Source organism: Pituophis catenifer, unplaced genomic scaffold (assembly GCF_029215685.1).
Source record: "Pituophis catenifer annectens isolate HBS135680 unplaced genomic scaffold, rPitCat1.0.hap2 SCAF_8, whole genome shotgun sequence".
Classification (NCBI taxonomy): Eukaryota; Metazoa; Chordata; class Lepidosauria; order Squamata; family Colubridae; genus Pituophis; species Pituophis catenifer.
Genome location: NW_027256888.1, coordinates 38,937,037 through 38,959,506, shown reverse-complemented (window position 1 = coordinate 38,959,506; position 22,470 = coordinate 38,937,037). Strand labels below are relative to the sequence as shown.

Below are 22,470 nucleotides of genomic sequence, written 5' to 3'. Positions count from 1 at the left end.
TGAGGGTTGCTAAGCTGAGCGCAGCTGAAAAGACCACATCTTGGCTGATTCAGTATTTTACTTAGGCGTGTGTCAAGGGGCTTTTTTTGGCTGGAAGCATAGTATTCATTTGACTAGCTAAGCAAGATATACGAGACAGGGTCAGAGCTCCCAGTACATAGTTCTTTCACCGACAGGTTTCAAAGCTAAAAGTTTGGGTAAATGGATAATGATCAAATTATTTGTTGAATTAAAGTTATAGCTATGAATGTATAATCAAAAAGTTTGTCTCACCCTGCATTTAGGTATTTGCTGCTTGGACAACAGTATTAGAAGGTATTGATCTGGTTCACATATAATGACTAAGCCGTAATATGCCTTTGATTTTGACTTAGACACATGAATCCACATCTCTGTTGTGGAATCTTAAGAGGTTGAAAATAAAAACACTGCATAATAGTGCCTTTAGAACAGTCATATTATAGCTCAATACCTAATGTGAGCTTTTCTTATGTATGTAAGACATGCATAAGAGAAGTGTTTGTGTGTTTGATGTTTATGTGAAAAGAAGAGGTTAGATTAGATTACCCAGTTTTTCACAGCCTTTTGCCCACTGGATTTTTGGGATCCTGGCCGTGCTGGCTGGATACTCTGGAAAAAGAAGTTTGGCCATTGGATTATAGAAAAATTAAGAGCCATATCTGTTCAAATTAAAACCTGATATTCTTTAAAGTATTCCTGTTGGATAACATTTAGGTTTTTTTAAAATTATTTTCTTACCAATCTAATGGCCTTGCTCGCAGAAATACTTGTAAGGTACAACAACTTAGCATGGCTGGAAAAGCACTGAATAAATTGACTGAGCAAAATCTTATCTTTCATTGTCACATTTTTAAAGTGGTTCACAGGGCAACTTTACGCTTTATGTATGGAAATATGTGCTGAAACAGTAAGCAGCAGCATTAGTGCAAATAGGATTTTGTTACAGTGAGGAACATAGAAATTACTCAAAAATACATTACAGTGGAGCTAAATCTAACTGGTCTAGCAAAAATGGTATAACTTGGGAACGATTCAGCTTGAAGCTAAGGAGAAAGATATTTTATTCAGAATATTAAAGACATAGGGAAATGGAAAGAATCAAAATTTACGTGTTGTATTACTAATCATTAGTAGCTGGAAGCAAGACTTACAAAAGTTGAAACAAGGGCATAGTTATGCACCTTATTGACTAAAGGTTCACTTTAGCCCCAAATCTGACAGAGCTAATAATCGATAAATACAATTCTTCCTGGAAATTTCCAGGAAGAATTGTATTTATCGAAATACAATTCGAATACAATTTATTGAAATATATATATTTCTCAATTTGGAATATATATATATTGAAAGGGAGATACTCAAGCCTATGGGATAAAATCAGGCAATGGTGATTCTTAAGCAAAGGATCCTTGATAAAGAATTAGTCAGAATATAGTAAACTTTTGCTTATCTTACAATTGGAACACAGCTGTGAACATTATAAGGCAACATTGTACCTAGATCAATTTTCAACTAGAAGCATTTACATAACAATGGTTCAATATTAGCTTGAGGGAAAATTTCATAAAATTCCATATTTGGAAAGGCTTTGATCTTGAATTTATGGTAATGCTGAAACACAAACTCATTGTTATTTTCTAATTTCTTATTGAGGCATATGCAAAGAGTTCCTGACACCTGTTGTAATTTTAATTCTGGAATGGACTCAAAAAATGTAAATACAATTTCTACTAGCAGACCCAAAGATAACTCTTGCCACTGCACTGCATAGCTTGTAAAACCTGTATATTGCTGATAACTAAATAGTGGAAGGAGAATTGCAGGTCTTCTATCTTGTGTGCTTTATTTTAATCTGTATGTTCTATCTTGTGGTTCCACTGTGTAGGTTTTTATTTAATATGATTCATTCTGTCTGAGTTGCTGACCTGAAATAAAGAATTGATAATGATTTGGTAATCATTGGCTTATATGCCATGTTTCTGAGTGATCAAAGCATTCTGCGATATTTACCAACAATTCCAAAGCAGATCAATTTTATCCCTGTATTGCAGAGGAGGAAGGATCCCAGATTCATGAGAAGATTCTGAAATGTTGTTCCAGGAGAACTGAGTAAATTCTAGTTGCAATTACTCTTATGGGTGAATATGGTGACACAGAGGAGGTCTGCTCCTCCGTTTAAACTCAGGACTCTGTCCAGAGGGAGAGGCTGCAAGATTTCAGAGTCTGTTAGCATTTAGGTAACTATGAAAAATAGATAGATGTTAGGCTTTCTACCCTTGTTTTCATAACATCTGCTGCCTTAGTAGATCAAAACTGTCTATATCTGATCTTTCCATGTTTTGTTTGGGAATAAGAATAAGCTGTTGATGGACAGTAAGGAATGTTGCTGCCAATTGTGTGTTTCTGAGGTGAACATTGTTTCTTTGCATGCCACGTTCCGTGGGGCGTGCAGTGGGATGGCATCAGACTCTTGTTTCCATTGGCCCACTTTGTCTCAAAGCTAAGTATGCATTTTGTCTGCTGGTAAACTTTGGCCTAGTGGGCAAAAAATGTAAGGGTGAGCATGTGACGGATGTTCTAAGAGACCTTGGCAGCAGAGCGAAACATAAGATGAACAGACACACCAGGACTTTAAAAAGAATTTTAAAAAATCTTTGCTCTTTTTTTTTTCTCCTTGTCCCAATTGGAGATTTAAAGGAACAAGTAGAAGAAAATTCCTTCAGTGTTCTGTTGCCAGGGTGTCAAGTCATGTACAAAAACCTTATAAATTGGATTGCAGGTCAAATAAGCTCATGGTTTAAAAAATGCATTGCAGCTTTTAAGGAGCTTGAAAGAAAGTTTCGTCAGAGAGCAACTTTTTAAAACTATTTTAAGGCAATATGTCCTTCAGCCTAAAGTAGATACAAAAAATGCAAACAAATATATGTTCAAACCCTGGAGGGTATATCTACTAAAGCCGTGATGGTGAACCTATGGCATGTGTGCCACAGGTGGCACATAACACTCTCTCTGTGGGCACATGAGCCATCGCCCCAGTTCAGCTCAACTGCACATGTGTGCGCCCTTCCCATTGTCCAGCTGGTAATTGGGTCTTTGCCACGCATGCACAGGGTGGGCCACGTGCACGGGGGGCATATGCGGATGCACGGGGGGCTGTGCACACATGCGGGGGGCGGGGCATGTGCAGGGGGCCACACACGCATTGCATTTGGGGGGTTCGGATGTGCAGGCGTGGGTTGGGCACTCAGCCCAGAAAAGGTTAGCCATCACTGTACTAAAGTATGTCATTTGGCAGTCTCTGTTTTTAAAAGTTCTGCCATAGAAAGATACTTTTCACTGTTGGGTAGAATATACAGGCAGTCGTTGACTTATGATCATAATTGAGCCTAGATTAATGATAATAAATTGTGTCAGTTGTTAAGTAGGTCACACATGATCACACACAATTTTATGATCTTTTTTGGAGCAATCATTAAATGAAAACATTTTACCCAGTGGATTTTTTTTTTACCAAAAACTAGAAGTAAAAGCTGCTTTTTGACAAAAAAAACCCCTGTAAATCATAGTCATGTGACCACAGGACATTGCAAATAGATGTAAATGGGTACCAGTTATTTAGTCCCTCAAACGGGACCACATGGCCAGGGGGTGGGGAAGCTCTTAGAACTTTGAAACTGGATTGTAAGTAGTTCTGGGGAGGTCCATTGTAACTTCAAATGGTCGCTAAGTGACTGGTCATAAGTGAGGGATTACCTGTAGATGTTTCTAAGTTGGTATGGTGTTGGAAGATACATACTTTCCCTCACAGAAGAGGAAGGCTTCATTTATTCCATATGAGATTGGGCTCACTTCTCTTTTTTGTCAACAGATTGCAGCAGGCATAGATTGCAGCAGACTGAATAAATGCAACCGATCACAATGCAAGCCCATGAATTGTTTCGGCATCTGCGAATGCCAGAACTGGGCGATGTAAGGCAATATGTACGTACTCTTCCGACAAACACACTGATGGGGTTTGGTGCTTTTGCAGCCCTGACAACTTACTGGTATGCCACAAGACCTAAAGCTCTGAAACCACCATGTGACTTAGCTATGCAGTCTGTAGAAATAGAGGTAAGCAGTCATGCATTTCTATTTCTTTGATTACTTACTTCATAAAAAGGTCTGCCATGGTAATTTTAGTTAGTCTTTACAAAAAAGAGCTTTAGGTTAAGGTTTTAAGATAAATGAATATATTTAGATAAAATATTTTGTAACTGATTAAAAAGGGCAATTCAGGATCTATATAATACTTTACATCAATATTTTTCAATCGGCACCTTTAAAGAAGCAGCATGGCTGGTTGGGGAATTCTAGGAGTTGAAGTACACACATCTTAAAGGCTCTGATACTGAGAAACATTGTTTTGCATCTTGTGCTTAGTGCAAGCAGTAGAACCTGAATTTTCTTAGCTGACCAACAGACTACAGTGTAAAGTCTTGTAGAATATGGACAGTAGAGTTTGTAGGAGGGGTACAACGCCGATTCAAAGCACCTCTCGTTTGAAGCTTAAACAAGGTACTCATGAAATTTCCTTTGGAAAACCTGCCTAAGATTCCTTAGGCAATCTTGGAGGTTGCCAACGTTTTTTTCTCCTAAAGCATAACTAGATTTGGGGAAAAAAGGTCAAGCTGTTAAAGAATGGCTAAGTTACAGTTCCCTCTGCTCTCTTCAGACTATTGCAGTCATGAGCTATGATTGAACTTTGCATTATTTTCTTTGTTTCAGTAGAATTCTAGGACTCTAGACGTGTGATTTATACTTACAACCAGGCAAAATACAATCCCATTTACTATCTTCTGTTGACTGAGTCCATATGCCTTGCCATCTAATGAAGAACGATTGTCTATTAATTCAGACAAACATTGGCCATGATGTTTGGTAGTTGGATGGTATTCTACAGCAACATTCATAGTGAGATGCAGCTGGTAACTTAATTGAACCCTCATGAGATTTAGTGATGCATCTGTTATACATGTGGAAGCCACCTTCATATATAAAGTCTCTTTTTCAAGCAAGGATGTTTACATGTAAAAATGTCCAGATTGCATATTGAAGCTCATGAAAAATATAGTACTTGACCCAAGATTTTATTTTTGCACAAATAAGCAAATAGTATTAAGCTAATTATTTCACATGCATAACATTAAAATTATTGGGAAATATAAGCTTATTAGTGGACAGTTGTCATAAGGAACATGCTGCATCTTGTGTCTCACTGAGATCAACGATTCAATAGTACTATTCCAACAATGCATTCAAGCCTAAATATTTAATACTTTTTGGTAATGCAAAAAAGATATTTGCATTTCTTCTGATGAAGTAGTTACTGGTTCTTTCTTGAAATCTCTTGGAACTCAGCTTTCAAATATTTGATCTGGCCAGATATTGATTCGCAAGTGCAGAGTTCAAAATAGAAATTGCTTAATTTCACAATAGTCTTCATGACCCCACAGATTTTGTCTGATCTAAATTTGCACTTTCCATCTCTCTCAACCAGAGGATTTGAACTTCACAAAAGATTGCAGAGGCTGAGGGGGGAGGTATCTTCAAAATTTGTGTTTCTAGAACAACAAATAGCCGTTATTATACACTAGGCCTCCTGTCAAATTTCTGAGATACACAAGGATAGAATTCTCTCCTGCAGGTATTCATAGAGCACACAGACACATATAATGTCTTGCCTTTAAGGCACCAAGAATACCTGGAAATGGAGATTTCCTAACATGTTTTCCTCCTGCATTAAGAAGGGAGCATAACCTTTCCGTTTTGGTGTCCACAGTCTCAGCTTCATGTGATGCTTAGCTCATGAACTAGCTTGTATATTTTTCCAAAGTGGCTAAAAGAGACCAGGATGTACTTATTGGATATTTAATTTCTCCCTCTATATTATATACATGCTTTCAAAATGTCTATTATGTGCACTTGCTGATGTTACAGAAATCCTGGCCTTCTGACCCATTTGGTAACAGAGGAGCAAATAAGAAAGTTTTCTATATTTCTCATCTTCCCATCCTGTGCTGTGCAGGGTTTGAAATTATGATATTGTTTTAAACAGAGTCAGCAAAGCAATTTTCTTAACAGTAACTGCTAATACTAATTGATACTTTTTCATAACTTAGTAAGCAATGCCTATATTTGGCAATGTGTTAGAAACATCAGAGATATGGCTGAAATGAGAGGTTGACAATCCATGTCACTGCCTAGGCTGAAATGTTCTGCCCAAATCAACAAAAATATTGTCCAGCCAGATGCAGTACAATAAAGCTACAATAACATCAAATGTAAGACATGTAGTAGAGTACGAGTAATAGTGGAAATAAATAATTTACCCTATTTAAATTTACATTAGTTAAGCCTATTTAAAAAGTTAACAGGAATAATTCTACTCCTGAGCTTACATTTCCATTCATCTAGAACATGCAGTCAAATTAAATTATTGACACTAAGTATTGTGATTTGTAGCTTTAATATAACTTTCACAAGCTGTAAATGATTTCCCTTGACACCAGGCTAGAAACAAATTGAAAGTAGTATGTGTCATGTGTGTATGTCTAATTTTTACATGGTGTTTGTTGTGCATGATCACAGAAAAAGCTGTACAGAGGTTGTACAGAAGTATATGTGTTTTACTTCATTTCATACAGGGTGGAGAGTTTGCCAGACGCTCTGCACTAATTGATAATGATGAGCCATTTGTTTACTACTATGATGATGTGAGAACGGCTTATGAAATCTTCCAAAGGGGCATGCATGTGTCAAGTGAGTATTGATCATTTGGAAAGGAAGAATAATTCTGGAAGGAGCATATTTTACAGACTTTCATGGAGCCATACCAGTTAGCCAGATATGAACATCCATATACACTGGTTCCAATCACTAGATACTGAAACTGAAAACCATAGGACTTGAGAATTAACATTTGAAATTAGATAACTTATGAATCCTGTATATCAATTCTCTGGGAAATGGAATCTAGCGACATGAATTTGAATTTTAGTATTTAGAATTTAGAATTTTAGTATTCTAATATAAAAATCCAGAACTGAGGTGTTTGAATGTTGAAGTCATTGAATGTTATTTGGTGCTTCATTTTACTTATTTTTAAATTTTATTTATCATTTTGAACTTTAAATCTCTACAGACAATGGACCCTGTTTAGGTGTAAGGAAACCAAATCAGCCATATGAATGGATTTCTTACAAGGAGGTAAGTGGATAGACAAATGTGTATGTGATTGGAATGCAATGATATATTAGATGTATTCTATCAGAGCAAATAAAGTGTTAATTTGACCTTTCCTTAAATGGAAAATAACTGGAAAGCTGGGGGAACTCAAAGAATACAAGAGAAAGAGAGAGGAGATGCTACCAACAATTGAATAGGTTGAAAAGAAGAAAAGAAAAGAAAAATGAAGATAAAAATGAAGAGAATCAGGAGTTCTTGTCACAAATTAATTATACTGTAAATAAGAACAAGGGATAGTTTTGATTGATTGATTGATTGATTGATTGATTTTTGGGTGCCTTCAAGTCAGTCTTGACTCCTGACAACTACCTGGACAAGTCCCTGCAGTTCTCCATTGAGAGTGGAGACAGCAGCCAGCGTGGGTAGTGCCCATCCAATCAGCTTGAAGGACTGAGCCTGCCAATTATTCTTAGTCCCGCCTCCGTTGCCGGGCAGGCCAGCTTTTGGCTCAGTCCTTCAGCGTGACTGGTGTGTGGGACGTTCTCTCTGGCTAAAAGTCTCCCTTTATCTATTTCGTGTTGGATTTTTTCGTGTTTTTTGACTTGGACTGTTTGACTGCGTTCTGGTGATACGATTTGGACTTTGACTGATTTTTCCTGGCTGACTTGGACCGTTCTGACATCGAGTTTAGCAGTTTGTGAGTAGGAAATAGACTTCTTGTTAACTTCGATCTCCCCTGGCTCTGCCAGGGGTGGGGGATCTCCTTGCCCTTGATCTCCTCCAGGGAGGGCTTCGTGGACATTATCTTCGAGGGACATTCTCCCGGTTGCGAGTTCTTCTCGCCCCTTCAATCAGCGGCAGTTTCGGCGGGCGTTCTAACAGCGGCGCCCGCCATTTTAAGCTAGAAGGTTTTTCCCGCCGTTGGGAGAGAGCGCTAATTAGCGGCCAGCGATCCTCCCTCTATCAATCCCTGCCGGATCGCTCCCTTTCAGGCTGTTAATTTGGTTGCAAAGTGTGGCGAGCTGCTCAATTCTCCTGAGGAGCTTCGCGCCCCCATATCTGCTCATTGTGAAAGTAGCTGCTGCCTGCTCCAATTACCTCGTGGCCTTTCTAAGCAGACCAAGCAAATTGTTCGCTGCATCCTTGCAGCTGAGGAGCTTCGCGCCCCTCCTCTCCCTTCTGTGTTTCAGTGGCCTGAATCTGGAGGCCTTTTTCAAATTGCGCCTGGTGGAGCTTCACGCCCCCCCCCTCCTCCCTGTAGCAGAGATTTCTTGTATAGGCGCTGGCCACTATTGAGGATTAGTGGAGCTTCACGCCCCCATCCGTGTTCTTGATTTCAACGGTCACAGGACTGTGGCCTTAATTTGCCTGATTGCTTGGTTAACTGATTGCCTCTCATTCATTAACGTTTCAAACGGCCTCCCTCCCCCCCCACCAATCCTCCAGTTTGTGGAGTTGTTACGCTCCCAATTTAGTCTGTCGGGCCTTTGGTTGGTAATAATTAAGAAACAGTTTACTCAAGGCCATTTCCCGTGGAGTTCCTTTCGCTCCCTGCTATCTGTTCAGAAAATAATTGTTAATACACTGTCTGGTGCGTGGGGGGGGCAGTTACTTACAACCTTGTTGTGAGCTATGCCTAAGGCCCTTTCAAAATCTAAGCACGGCCGGAAGGCCAGTGCTGGAAATGTTGGCCAATCAGACTCCACGTCTGTTACCCAGCAATCTACTAAGGAAGATTCCAGGTCTCATTCCAGGACTTCTCAAGTCTCACGTTCCCATAACAAGTCTTCCTCTCGTGACTTGTCATCCTCTTCTTCCAAAGTGGAAAAACGTAGAGACAAGGTTTTAACCAGATTATGTGACAAGGCATGCGCCCAACTGCCTCCCTCCACTCTTCTGCCACCTGCTCCTTCTAGTCCATCTCCAGTCACCGTGCCCCATTCACCTACTCCTGACCAGCTGTCTCTGCAGGATTGTCCAGTGACTATTTCTGAGGAAAATTTGTGGGGCCCTGGTTCAGTTCCTCAACAACCAGCCCCTGATCCAGCAACAGTTCAGGTGGCTCATGCGTCTGATTCTGTTCCTGCCCGCTCTTTGGATCCAGTCGTTCCTCCAGATCAGTTGCAGCAGATGATTGAGGCGGCGGTTCAAAAGTCCTTAGCCGCCCGTTCAGGCCTTTCCAGTCGACAGGGATCGGTAAGAGAGCCTTCTCCCTTTTCAGCGGGCCGTAGTGACGAAGGAAGTTCCCATTCAGTTCGCTCCGCTTCTCCTACTTCTTCACATTACAGTCATCCTTCTGCCTTCATTGACGAAGGAGATCCTGATTCTGACCTGTCGGAGGATGAGAACCTTCCCCCGGATCAGCCTGCTTTCACAGGTCTCTTTCCTCAGGCCTTGTTCAAATCATTGCTCTTCAAGGCTGTTAATACGGCCCGTTTGTCTTCTCCAACCACTGATCCGGTACCCCCTGAGTCCTCCTCTGGATCCTTGGACCCGATGTTCGCGGAACCAGCTAGGCCTATAACATCCATTCCTACTCCTCCTCTGTTCCTGGACGTAGTGAAACGACAGTGGGATTCCCCGGCATCTGCTCCCCTGCCTTCGTCTAATGACAAAAGAAACTTCCAAGTATCCTCGGATCTTGAAGCTCTTCTTCAAATTCCTTCGGTGGATGCCCCAGTTGCGGCTCTTCTTCCTAACTCCAATGTTCTGGGCGAGCCAGACGAAGGTCTCCGCCCTGAGGATCGCAGATCTGATCAGGTTCTTCAAAAGGCCTTTCAAAGTTCCTCCTGGGCGATTAAAGCAACTACTACAGCGTCCTTCTTCAATCGGACAACGTTGCTTTGGTTACGTCAGTTGCAAGAAAAGCTAGCCCCCGGTGATACTCGTATCAGACAAGACCTGAACAAAATTGTGGCCGCCGTTCAATTTTCAGCTGACTCTACTCTGAATGCTGCCAGGTTCTCCGCAAAATCTTTGGCTTCGGCTGTCATGGCTCGTCGTTTGTTGTATCTCCGTCACTGGCAGGCTGATGCCAGGCACAAGTGGCGATTGGCTTCGGTTCCCTTTAAGGGCACGAAGCTTTTCGGGGACGCCTTGGAACCCTTCCTCACAGAGACCAGGGACAAAAAGAAGGTGTTAGCAGCTGTTTTCCGAAGAGGAGCGCCTCGTTTCTCTCCTTACCCTTCTCGTTCTTACTCCAGAGGTGCGGATGGGGGGTCCTCCTCTTCTTCTCCCTTCCCACATTTAGGAGAGATGGGTCTTTCAGCAGGCAACGGGGTTCTTCCGATAGGTCATTCAGAGGGCGTCCCTTTAACTTCAAGCGGCCCTTTCGAGGGGGAGGAGGTCGTTTCACCCGTCGCCGTCGCTGATTGCATTTTGGATCCTCCCATTGGCGGTAGATTGGGTCTTTTTGCCGCTGTCTGGGAAGAATCCACCTCGGACAAGTGGGTCCACGCCACCCTGAAATCTGGGTTGGCCATTGAATTTGTTGCACCCCCTCCTCACACCTTTGTTTGCTGTCCGATTTCTCGTAATCCCTCTAGGAGGTCCCTTATGGATTCATCGGTTCAGCATCTCCTGTCTATCAGGGCTATCCAACCTGTGCCTCCCAGTCAGGAAGGTTCGGGATTCTATTCAAGGGTGTTTCTGGTTCCTAAATCTTCGGGGGGGTGGCGTCCTATTCTGGACCTTAAACGTTTGAACAGATACGTTGCGTACCGGAAGTTTAAAATGCAATCATTAAAGTCTATTCTGGACGGCGTTCGGAGGGGCGATCTCCTCTCTTCCATTGACCTAACTGAGGCCTACCTTCATATCCCTATCCTACCATCCCATAGACGTTTTTTAAGGTTTTGTTATAACGGAGCACACTATCAATATAGGGCTCTTCCATTTGGCCTTTCTTCTGCCCCCCGCACCTTTACTAAGGTGCTAGCTGCCTTGGCGGCTCAGCTCCGTCTCTGTTCAGTCCGCCTCCTGTGTTATTTAGATGATATTCTGCTGCTGTCTCCTTCTGTGCAACAGGCTGCCTTAGATATTCGTCTGACGGTTGAGACGTTAGCGGCTCACGGTTTCTCTGTTAATTTGGAGAAGAGCCATCTCTCCCCCTCTACTAGGTTAGTGCACTTGGGTGCCCTGATTGACTCTCTTCAAGGCAAAGTTTTTCTTTCTCCCGAGAGGCAGGCTAGTCTGAGGCAGTTGATTTCCCGAGTTGAAGGGGGTCGGGTGGTTTCCCCCTATGTCTTGTCTCAACTCTTAGGTAAGATGATATCTGCAATAGCTATTGTTCCCTGGGCTCAACTTCATGCCAGGGACCTTCAATGGTTTCTCTTGCCTTTGCAGAAGGCTGGCAGAGGCACTTCATTGAAGCCGATCCCTCTTCCTCCTGCGGTACGAAGATCCCTCCGGTGGTGGCGCTCCCCCGCTCTCTCGGCGGGTTGCTTCTTCCTCGAGCCCTCCAGGGTGGTGGTGACGACAGATGCCAGTCTCCTGGGCTGGGGAGCCCATTGTCAAGGTCAATTGGCTCAAGGGACTTGGACTCCCTCGGAAGCTCGACATCCCATCAACTGGCTGGAGCTGAAAGCGGTTTTCCTAGCTCTAAAATCATTCCGCCATCTGGTCTCCGGGACCCACGTCCTCGTCCTCACGGACAACGTCGCCGCAAAGGCTCATTTGAACAAACTGGGGGGCACCAGGTCGAAGTCTCTTCTAACTCTGGCTGTCACATTGGGTGTCTGGTCAGAACGCCACCTGTGTTCCCTTCGGGCGGAACACATCTCCGGGGTACAGAATGTTCAAGCGGACTGGTTGAGTCGTCGGCGGATAGACAACGCGGAATGGCGTCTCCTCCCGCTCCTTTTCCAGGAACTGTCTCTTCGCTTCGGCCGTCCAGTGATCGACCTGTTCGCGACTCACGAGAACTCTCAACTTCCTCTGTTCTTCTCACGATACCCACATCCTCGAGCGGCCGGCGTCGACGCTCTTCGAACTCCTTGGCCGTCGGGCCTTCTGTACGCCTTTCCTCCGACGGCCCTTCTTCCCAGAGTCATCCGCAAGATTCTATCCGAGCGAGCGGAAGTGATCCTTGTGGCACCTCATTGGCCTCGGAGACCCTGGTTTGCGGACCTCGTGTCCCTATCGGTGACCCCATCGTGGCGCATCCCTCTCTCGGACAATATTCTCTCGCAGGGCGCCCTGAAACACCCAGACCCGGCCTGGCTCAATCTAACCGCTTGGAGGTTGAGCGGTGCACTTTGAGGGAGGTACAAGTTCCGGCAGATGTTGTGCATACCTTGCTGTCCTCCCGACGGCCTTCTACGGAACGCATTTACTCTGCCACCTGGCGGAGTTTCTGCAACTGGTGTACTCAGGTCGGTGTCTTGCCTCTACAACCTTCAATTATTCATATTCTGATGTTTTTGCAAAAGGGTCTCTCCCAGGGTCTCTCTCCTAACACTCTCCGCCGACACATTGCAGCTTTATCTTCGGTACTTACCTGCGGCTCCTTGTCGTCTCTGGCTCAACACCCTTTGATCCGTCGTTTCCTTCGGGGAGCTAAGAACTTGTGTCCTCCTGTTCTGCATCGCTACCCGACCTGGGATCTTTCTCTGGTCTTGCAGTCTCTTACGTGTTCCCCGTACGAACCTCTTCGGACTACCAGTCTCAGACTTCTCACCTGCAAGGTTGCCTTCCTGGTGGCCATCACTTCGGCTCGCCGCATATCTGAACTCGCTGCCTTGTCTACTCGTTCAGACCTTTGTGTTTTCCACGCAGACCGAGTGGTACTCCGTTTGGACCCGACATTCGTGCCGAAGGTCAACTCTGTTTTCCACCGTGCCCAGGAGCTTGTCCTGCCAAATTTCTGCCCCCGGCCCACTCATCCTCGGGAACGTCGTTGGCACTCCCTTGATGTCCGGCGGGCACTACGGGTTTACCTGAAGAGGACGGCTCCTTTCCGTCGTTCGGAGTCTCTTTTTGTGTCCTTCTTACCTACTTCTCAGGGCAGCAAGGTCTCGTCTTCAACCATTGGTCGTTGGATTCGTCAAACTATTGCCACAGCCTATGAGGCTAGATCCCTTCCGCGTCCTTCAGGTTTGACAGCTCACTCCACCCGCAGCGCAGCTACGACGGCAGCTTGGGCTACACAGGCTTCCTTGCTGGAAATTTGTAGGGCGGCCACGTGGACTTCTCCTAGCCCCTTCATCAGACACTACAAACTCGACCAGTTTGCGTCAGCCGAAGCCTCGTTTGGTCGCCGAGTTCTGCAAAGAGTTGTTGCCGGAGAGGACAATGCGGTCCAGCGTGACCCCCCCCTAACATCGGGACAGTGAACTTGGGTATGTCCCACGCTGGCTGCTGTCTCCACTCTCAATGGAGAAGGATCGTTGGTCTTACCTGATACGTTCCTTCTCGTTGAGTGGAGACAGCAGCCAGACCCTCCCCTTTTTTTCCCTTTCAAGCTGGACTCGGCATTTTTCTATCTTTCTGTCTTTGGTTTCTCCTTGTCCCACACACCGAGTCTGTCTTCCAGTCTTCGCCAAAGCTGGCCTGCCCGGCAACGGAGGCGGGACTAAGAATAATTGGCAGGCTCAGTCCTTCAAGCTGATTGGATGGGCACTACCCACGCTGGCTGCTGTCTCCACTCAACGAGAAGGAACGTATCAGGTAAGACCAACGATCCTTTTCCTAGCAAAATTCCAGAAATGGTTTATCACTGCCTTCTTCCAAGGGCTGAGAGTCTAGCTTAAGATCACATAGCCGGTTTCTAGCTTGATGCTTTAACTATTACAGCAAACTGGCTCTCCTTTTGATAATATACCATTTTTTAAAGGGAAAAAAAATCCCATTTTCATACAGTATCACTAGAAATTAAGCCTTAATGATTCCTAATCAACTAGTATTTTGAGCGAAGATAGCATATATTAGTCATCTATAAAACCTCAACTTTAGAGAAGGCACAGAAGCAAAACTTAATTCAACCACAATTGGGCTCCAAACACTGCACACCCGTTCATCAAGCTTCATTTAGACATCTCCTTTCTTAAGGAGAATTTCATCCTATTGTAATGTATTAGCATGTATATAAAGTATGTTCAGGGATTAGACATTATTGAATAAAATTACAAGGAACTTTCAAACCATAAATATCCAACTGTATTAATGAAGGCATTTGTCATTTCCTCTTACCCATATCCCCATCCACCCAGGTTGCAGAAAAAGCAGAATGTGTTGGTTCAGCCCTTCTTAATAGAGGCATCAAATCATCTCCTGACCAGTTCATAGGACTCTTCTCCCAGAACAGACCTGAGGTAATCAAAGATCATTAGTCTAATAAATCCTATTAAAAAAGAATGTTTAAAAATAGAGCTGTAATGTTCAGTCAAATGTTCCTAGCTGTGGAGAATCTGCCCTGATAGGCATGATTCCTGTCCTCCTGTTGGCTTTTGTACTGCTTGAGATTCTTTTGTTTTCCCTTGAAAGATACAGTTTTGCTTACCTAGCCGAAGCTAGTATTTCTGTAAATTGCCCGTAATTCTGTGTTTAATTGAACCTCATAAATCTTGGTAGCGTGAAACAAGTGATAAATTAGTGCAACTACTGTTGCTTCTGACAGGCCTTTAGAAATAGTGGATAGTTATTGTTGTTTTTAATATTATATGAGTTCACGTAGGCCACTGTACTTTTGCAGATCACAAAACTGAGTTTTAACTATGATATGCATATATGAGTTTTACATATGCAAATACTGGCTCAGTTTATTTTTTATGTTTTTCTTGCTGTCATATTATTCCTTACTTTATCAGCTTTACCCAGGAGTTTATAATGTTGGAAATATAGACACATGATGAAATAATATGTAGTTTTCATTGCAATATGTTATTTGGTTAATCCATTAATTTAGATTCCTATAATAAAATAGCTTTCAATCTTCAATATAAAGAAGTATTCTAGTTATGCTCTATTCTGTGCAGGAAATTTGATACAATGTCTATTTACCCATAGTTTTATACGTACCTTTTCTTTCTAATTCCTTTGTACTCCTTGTTCAGTAATCTACATGCCTAAATTTAATCTAGTGTTAGGTATCTACGTCCATATCTCCAGTCATTGTGTGGGCTACAGTGTAAGTCTTTTATGTCCTAACACATAATGACATTGTAGGTGTGAGCTTGGTCGCTATTTTTTTTAATAACAATTTTTTATTTTTTTAAAACAAACAAACATACAATACATTTTTTCTGAATAGAGTATTGACCAGGTTATACAGCTTATTTTCCCCAAATTTAATCCGCCCTAACCTCCTAGTCTTAATCTTATTTCATTTCATTCTCTTATTTCTCCCTTTATCACATATATTTTTCAATATTTCTTTATTCTATTGAAACCCTTTAATTTTAAACATAATCATTTTAATATTTCCTAATTATTTTTTAATATCAGTTGTTTTCCAAAGGTGGACCAGTTTATTTTATCATACTTCCTTATTAATCATTTTAGCATTTTAACAATATATTTCCTGAAAAAAATTTTCACATCACCTTTTTTAAGTAAAAATATCTTATTCTATTTCAATTTCAATTTCAATTTCCCCTTCTAAATAAATCTTTTTATATTACACAATTTATATCATTTCCAATCATAAATTCAATTTTTACAATCCTAATATTAATACAATTCATTCAAATCTGTACATAATAATAATATAATTATTCCATTTCTATTTCATTTAGATTTCCATCTCTTAACCCCTTCTGAATATTTCATTTTCTATTTCAGAACCATTATTTTTCTACATTCTACCATTCATATTACAGAATACATTTCATAATGTATTCAATTATTACAATCACCAATAGTAATCATAATACAATTATTACCATACATATATATCATATTATCCTTCCTCCTTTCCATTAATTACTCCGTTCAGCCATTTTCTCCTGGTCCATCTAGCAAACCATACATTTTCTTTTTTTTCTTTTTATAGTTATTATCTTTTTTCTCCTGTTTCCTTCCTTTAACTCTTAAATCCATTACTCGCTTAGTTTGCCCTATATTCTCATCTGATCTATTCCCCTTTTCTCCTCTCACCTTCCTTATTTCCCCTCTGTTAGTCCCAGTGTAATCATTTAATTTTTTTTCCTTTTTCTTGTCTCTTTTGTTTCTTTCTACCCTCTCTATTTTTACCACTGTTAATCCCAGTGTAATTATTAAAAATGTTTTTCTCTAATCTTTTCTTTTTCCCTTTTCTTCACTTAATTTGCTTCTTTTTTGTTGGTTGTGTCCTCCTAACCCTTCTCTTTTTTTCATTGTTACTCCCAATGTAATTTAATTTTTCATCAATATCTTTGTTTTCAGTGTTATTTTCTTGCGTCTCATTGATAGCCTGTTTATCCAGTTGAATATGTTCTGACAAAATTCTTGATTTCTTTCTGTCCAAATCAAATGATACACGTACCATTTTAACCATCTCAATTAGCTCTTGCCACATTTTGATATTCTGATTAGTTTTTAACTCCAATTTAAAATTTTATTATTTTCTACCTCCTTCAGTTATCAAAGTCCAGTAGCTGAATAGAAAACAAATCCTCCTTAAAACTTCTCACGGCTCGTAGATCAAGGTCGCTGTATTTCTCCCCCCCCCTCGAATTTCAAAGTATTCAATGTAGTGCTTTTTTTCCACCAGATGATAGCTCTCTCCAATCCACAAGTTTCAAATCAACAATTTAACAAAGTATCCAATTTGTACATTAAATCCACTTGTCAAACTTTTTTTCTAATTTCTTCTTTCTCTCCTTAATTTTTATATATTCCAAATTCAAAATTTACACAATTCAAATCCAATTGAAATCCTTTACAGGGCTTTTCTATTTTAAGTTTTTATTTATTCTTCCATTAAAATTCAAATTTTTTCTTAAAGTTTATATCCAATCCTGTTCCAAAAGTATTTTCTTTCAAGTTTCTTTTTCTTGTAATACTTTTAATCTCTCCAAAACCAATTTCCAATTTCAAATATCAAACTCCGTTTTGGGCTTTAGTGTTTTTACTTTGGCTTTGTCCTCTCACTTGATTAACATTCCCCGGTGCTAATTAGCTGCTATTTCCACGCCGGGACTTCTTTTAAAAATTTCCAACTGTTTCTTTATTACCTGTGAGTTGGCCAATCACTCACCTGGTGCCAAAACTCCGCTCCTGCACAATTCCTATTCCAGTTACCCCAGCTTCATGACGGTCGCAATGGCCGCCGCCCCACCACCGGATCAAAGAGTTTTCTCTGACTTTTCGAGGGACTTGCCTGTTCCTCTTAGTCATCCGAGATGCCTCTCCTTCTTCATCATCCCTACAAGACGGTTCCGGTCCAAAGACTCCCCGACAGCGGTTTGTCTGGCTGGATTTTTGCCAGGCTCATCATATTTTCCAGCCAGTCTCGCTGCGACACTTCCGGTTCTCCTAGCTTGGTCACTATTTACCATAATTATCTAATCTACAGAATCTTTTTTTTTTTTTAAATGTACATCCAACAGTTTAGCCCAGGGGTGTCAAACTCAAGGCATGCGGGCTGAACTGGCCTGCGGGATGCTTAAATCTGGCCTGTGGGGCCAGCTTGGAAATAACAAAGGACCGGCCCGCAGCGCCTCTGATGGCCAAAACGGGCCATGGGGTGCTACGCACAGATCGTTTTTGACCCCCATGGCCTCCTACAGCAGTCTGGCGGCCAAAGCCCACAGCCTACAGTCTAGTGGCCAAAAACAGGCCACGGGGGGCACATTTTATATGTTTCTCAGCCCCATGCACTCTATCTTCCTTCCTGTTGGCTGCTTTACACATGATTCCTAGTTTCATCCAGTTTAAAAATATGGAACAGGCCTAATCCAAAAGAGTTTGCTCACTTATCTGTGGCTATAATGTAATTTGCTTGGTTTTGAGTTACAACTGGATTGTGTTATCTCCCCCATAATGGTTTGTAAATAATATAATGAGTCTAAAAACTTAAAATACAGGACATGATTGGATGTAGGATATGGTAATATGCATAAGCTATAAGATTTTTTTTAATGCAATATGTCATGTGAAAACGTCCAGTGGTTATTTCTAAATTGTGATTTACTGTGTAAAACACAAATAGCTGGATTTACAGAACACACAGAATCAAAATCAAATCATAGTATGACTGGATAGTGTGCAAATCTGGCAGATAGAAGGCAGCTTTTGTCAAGTATGCATAAAACTCAGTGAAGTCAGTGAGATTTAATTGTGTATCCAGTTGTAGTCCAAATAGACCTGGAAATTTTTCCACACAGCATGCATATTTTCTGAATCTTTCTAGACTTTAGCAATATATTGTGATGATTTTGTTGTGTTGTAGTTCCTCTTTACAATGGATATCTGGAATAAAATTTTAATGTTTTTAAAGAACTCTATGAAAAATGAAAAATGGGAGGGTCAGCTAAAGTATTCTACATAGAGTTACCAAGGACAGATTCAACAGGGAAAGTGAGCTGATATTGCTCAAGCAATAACAAAGAGTGTACAATTTTGTTATTTGGGAATGTAGAAATGCCATAAATAAGGCAGACAGATTAATACATGAAGAAGACAAAAAGAGAGATATGGATGAATTAAAGAGAAATGAATTGTTTTGTTTAAAAGTATTTTAAGGTTCTAAATGTTAACTTATCATTCAACCCAGTAAGTATAAATATAATACGCTGTGGGTTGTTTAGGTTGTCTTAACTCACATTAGGCTTTTGAACATCTCTGTTCTGACAATATTATGCACATATTCAGATCTGCTCCTATACAAAAGAGTCAAGCCCCATAGCAGCTGGGGATTCTACATGTCTTTTATCTCTACATTATGGAATTGAGACTATTTGTGCCAGAAAATAAATCTCCCTTTGTCTGGAATAGCTGTTTTGAATGCAAAGGGGAAAAATGCATCTTTTCCTCTTCCAGTTTTATACCCAATAAGTAATTATACAGTTTCTTTATTAACCTTTCTTCTGTTCCTGTTAAGATTTTATCTAACTTCAATAATTCTTTGTAAAAACTCTGTAATTTAGCAGGGAAAAAATGCATCTTGAGCCTGTGTCAAATGCCCACCCCGACTATGCCCACAATGACCACACCCACAATGACCATGCCCACCCCAGCCTACTGAGGTCAAACACAACTCTGATGTGGCCCTCAATGAAATCGAGTTTGACACCTGTGGTTTAGCCCATTTAAAGTGCTAAAGTTATTACATTAAATGGCCAAGTGGTAAACAAAAAGTGTAAAAACTTAGTTCAGATATCCTGTACTGTTAACCAGCATTAGCCCTTAGACTTATATACGCTATTTAGAGTGCTGTTACGGCCCTCTTTAAGTGGTTTGTATAGTTTGCATATTGCCCCCAACAATCTAGGTCCTCATTTTACTGACTTCGGAAGGATGGAAGGATGTCAACCTTGAGCCAGTCAGAATTGAAATCCTGACAATCAGCAGAATTAGCCTGCTATACAGCATTGTAACCCCTGCGCCACTCACAACTAAGTAGGAATAGTATCACTTGAGAATCTTTTATCTCCTCTGAAAGAAAATAGCTAATATAATAAAAATCAGAGTTGTTTGCTACATAGATTTTTAGAGAGAGAGGCAGGTAATAATATATACAAATGTCACAAGAGAAATAATATGATTTAAATGCTTGTGTCTGTCATTGATACACAAATATGAAAGAGCAGGTTTTATATTATTAGATTTTATTAGATTAGATTTTATTTATTTGTATTCCACCCTTATTATTTTTACAAATAACTCAAGACATCATACCTTCCTTTTCCTATTTCCCCACAACAACAATCCTGTGAGATGAGTTGGACTGAAAGAGAGGAACTGATATGATAAGTCCCCAGCTGGCTAAGGCAGGACTTGAACTCATTATTATTATGGTTTAACCATTTTTACATAATTCTGGTTACTAGTGATGCTTCCCCAGGTTTTTATTTTTATATATCTCCTTTATAGCTTAGTACATTTATTTGAAAAAAAACTATATAAGTAAACATATGTCTAGGAAACACAAATAAAAATATGCTTCATTTGCATCTTTTCCAAATGTACTATGCTGGTTCTTTTTTTAAAAAAGGAAGTTTTTATGTGATTGTAGAAAAAAACTCAGTATTTTCCATGGATGAATTTCCCATACTGCCTTTGTGAAAAAACCTTTTGTGAAACATAGTGGCCAATACTTTCAAGGCAATGTGAAAATATAATAGCAGAGCTTCTTATAGAGTTAACCTTTGCAAATAAGGCCTGACTTCTTTGTGCTCTTCTTGCAGTGGGTTATCATTGAACAAGGATGTTATACTTACTCGATGGTGCTTGTGCCACTCTATGATACTCTTGGAACAGATGCTATCACTTTTATTTTAAATAAAGGTATGTTCTGAACACTTCAGTTTACTAAACGAAATCCTCATACTCTGATGAGTCTGAACATCAATGAATATAGAAACATAGAAAACTGACAGCAGGAAAAAACCCAGTGGTCTATTGAGTCTGTCCTTTGAGTTTTTTGTTTGCTTTTGTTTTCTTTTTAATGTATTTAGTATTGTATTGTATTGTATTGTATTGTATTGTATTGTATTGTATTGTATTGTATTGTATTGTATTGTATTGTATTGTATTGTATTGTATTTATTATATTATTATATTTATTTTAGTCCAATGATAAACATATGTTTATCCCAAGCATATTTAAACTTGCTTAATTTATGATTGACTCACTACCTCCGCTGGAATTTGGTTCCAAACTTCCACTACTCTTTCTGTGAAGTAATATTCTAATATAATTTAGCTTATGATGCTAATTATTTTGAAAGCTGCTATAGCAATAAAACTAGGATTGATTTGTCTCTACCACCATTAGTCGTGGTGGCGCAGTGGTTAGAATGCAGTATTGCAGGTTAATTCTGCTGACTGCTAGCTGCCAGCAGGTTGGCAGTTCGAGTCTCACCGGCTCAAGGTTGGCTCACCTTCCATCCTTCCAAGGTCAGTAAAATGAGGACCCAGATTGTTAGGGGCAATATACTGACTCTGTAAACCACTTAGAGAGGGTTTAAAGCACTGAGAAGCGGGTATATAAGTGCTTTTGCTATTGCTATTAAGAGTAACTATAGTAAATCAGTATAGAAAATCTGGCTATCTCGGTTTGGTTTGGTTTGGTTTGGTTTAGAATAGCTTGATACAAGAAGCACTTTTAATAAAATTCCATTAGGTAAGTCATACTAGTCTGCAAAAAGAAAAAGAAAGATTTGGATCTAAAGAAATACAATTAAGATTACAGTATGCAGATTACTCCAGATTTGATTACAGACTTTTACCTTGATTGGACAGTATGACAAGGTAACCCATTTTTTAATTATAGAATCCAAACTATTTCTGATTACTCAGATTTGAATTAATAAGCCTTTTTCTTTTCGATTTAGCTGATATAACAGTGGTATTCTGTGACAAATCAGAGAAAGCTGAACTACTTCTGGATAACACTGAGAAAGGAGAAATATCAGCCCTTAAAACAATTGTGATAATGGATCCTTTTGACAGAGACCTTGTGGCCCGCGGAAAAAAATGTGGTGTAGATATCATCAGCATGAAAGAATTTGAGGTAAATAAAACATATTTTACTGTGAGACATCCTGAATTAAAATAAGAAAGCAAAAAATTTTTGCCCGTTGCAAAACTAAACTAATATTCTGCCCAGCTGAATAAAGTCTAAATTGAACTTTACGTAAAAAAACCCTCCCAAACTCCTAGCAATGTAAGGATTTTTCTTGGCATTGCACAACATTTAGATGACCTGAAACATTTAAACAGGTGGTCCTTGAAGCAAAACATGATGGGGGGAAAAGGCTTAAGGTTTTTGGGACTCTGAGATGGGAAGCAGGCCCAAAACTTGTGGGGACTCAGTGGGGCAAATTGTGGGATAAGATAGGCAGTTGGTTGTAATGATGGGCAGATTGCCACAGCACATATCTGTGGAGGCGTTGCAGTCACCCTGACTTCAGGTATAGGTCATAAGTCCCTCCATTCAGCAGCATTGTAATTTTGAATGGTCACTGAATGAACCCTTGTAAGTTGAGGACTACCCTGAATGACCAATATGCAGGTTCCTTTCCATTTTGAAAAAAAAAACCACATAAGAATTCAAACAATTTGATTAAATGCCACTGGATA

The 22,470-nt window shown here is 40.4% G+C and overlaps 1 protein-coding gene across 5 annotated transcripts in view; it reads left to right on the top strand.

Moving 5' to 3' along the window:
- Window positions 1-22,470, top strand: part of ACSL1 (acyl-CoA synthetase long chain family member 1) — a 54,056-nt gene that overhangs the window by 8,156 nt on the left and 23,430 nt on the right. For 4 of the 5 annotated variants that reach the window (XM_070949060.1, XM_070949056.1, XM_070949059.1 and 1 more), the window contains exons 2-7: window positions 3,890-4,134; window positions 6,708-6,822; window positions 7,205-7,269; window positions 14,457-14,558; window positions 20,574-20,673; window positions 21,723-21,901. In XM_070949060.1, coding sequence (XP_070805161.1) covers window positions 3,925-4,134; window positions 6,708-6,822; window positions 7,205-7,269; window positions 14,457-14,558; window positions 20,574-20,673; window positions 21,723-21,901 — 771 coding nt within the window. In that variant the 5' untranslated portion in view covers window positions 3,890-3,924. Of the gene's footprint in view, window positions 1-2,086; window positions 2,259-3,889; window positions 4,135-6,707; window positions 6,823-7,204; window positions 7,270-14,456; window positions 14,559-20,573; window positions 20,674-21,722; window positions 21,902-22,470 lie in introns of those variants that run through there. The other variant, XM_070949057.1, reaches the window with a different exon arrangement.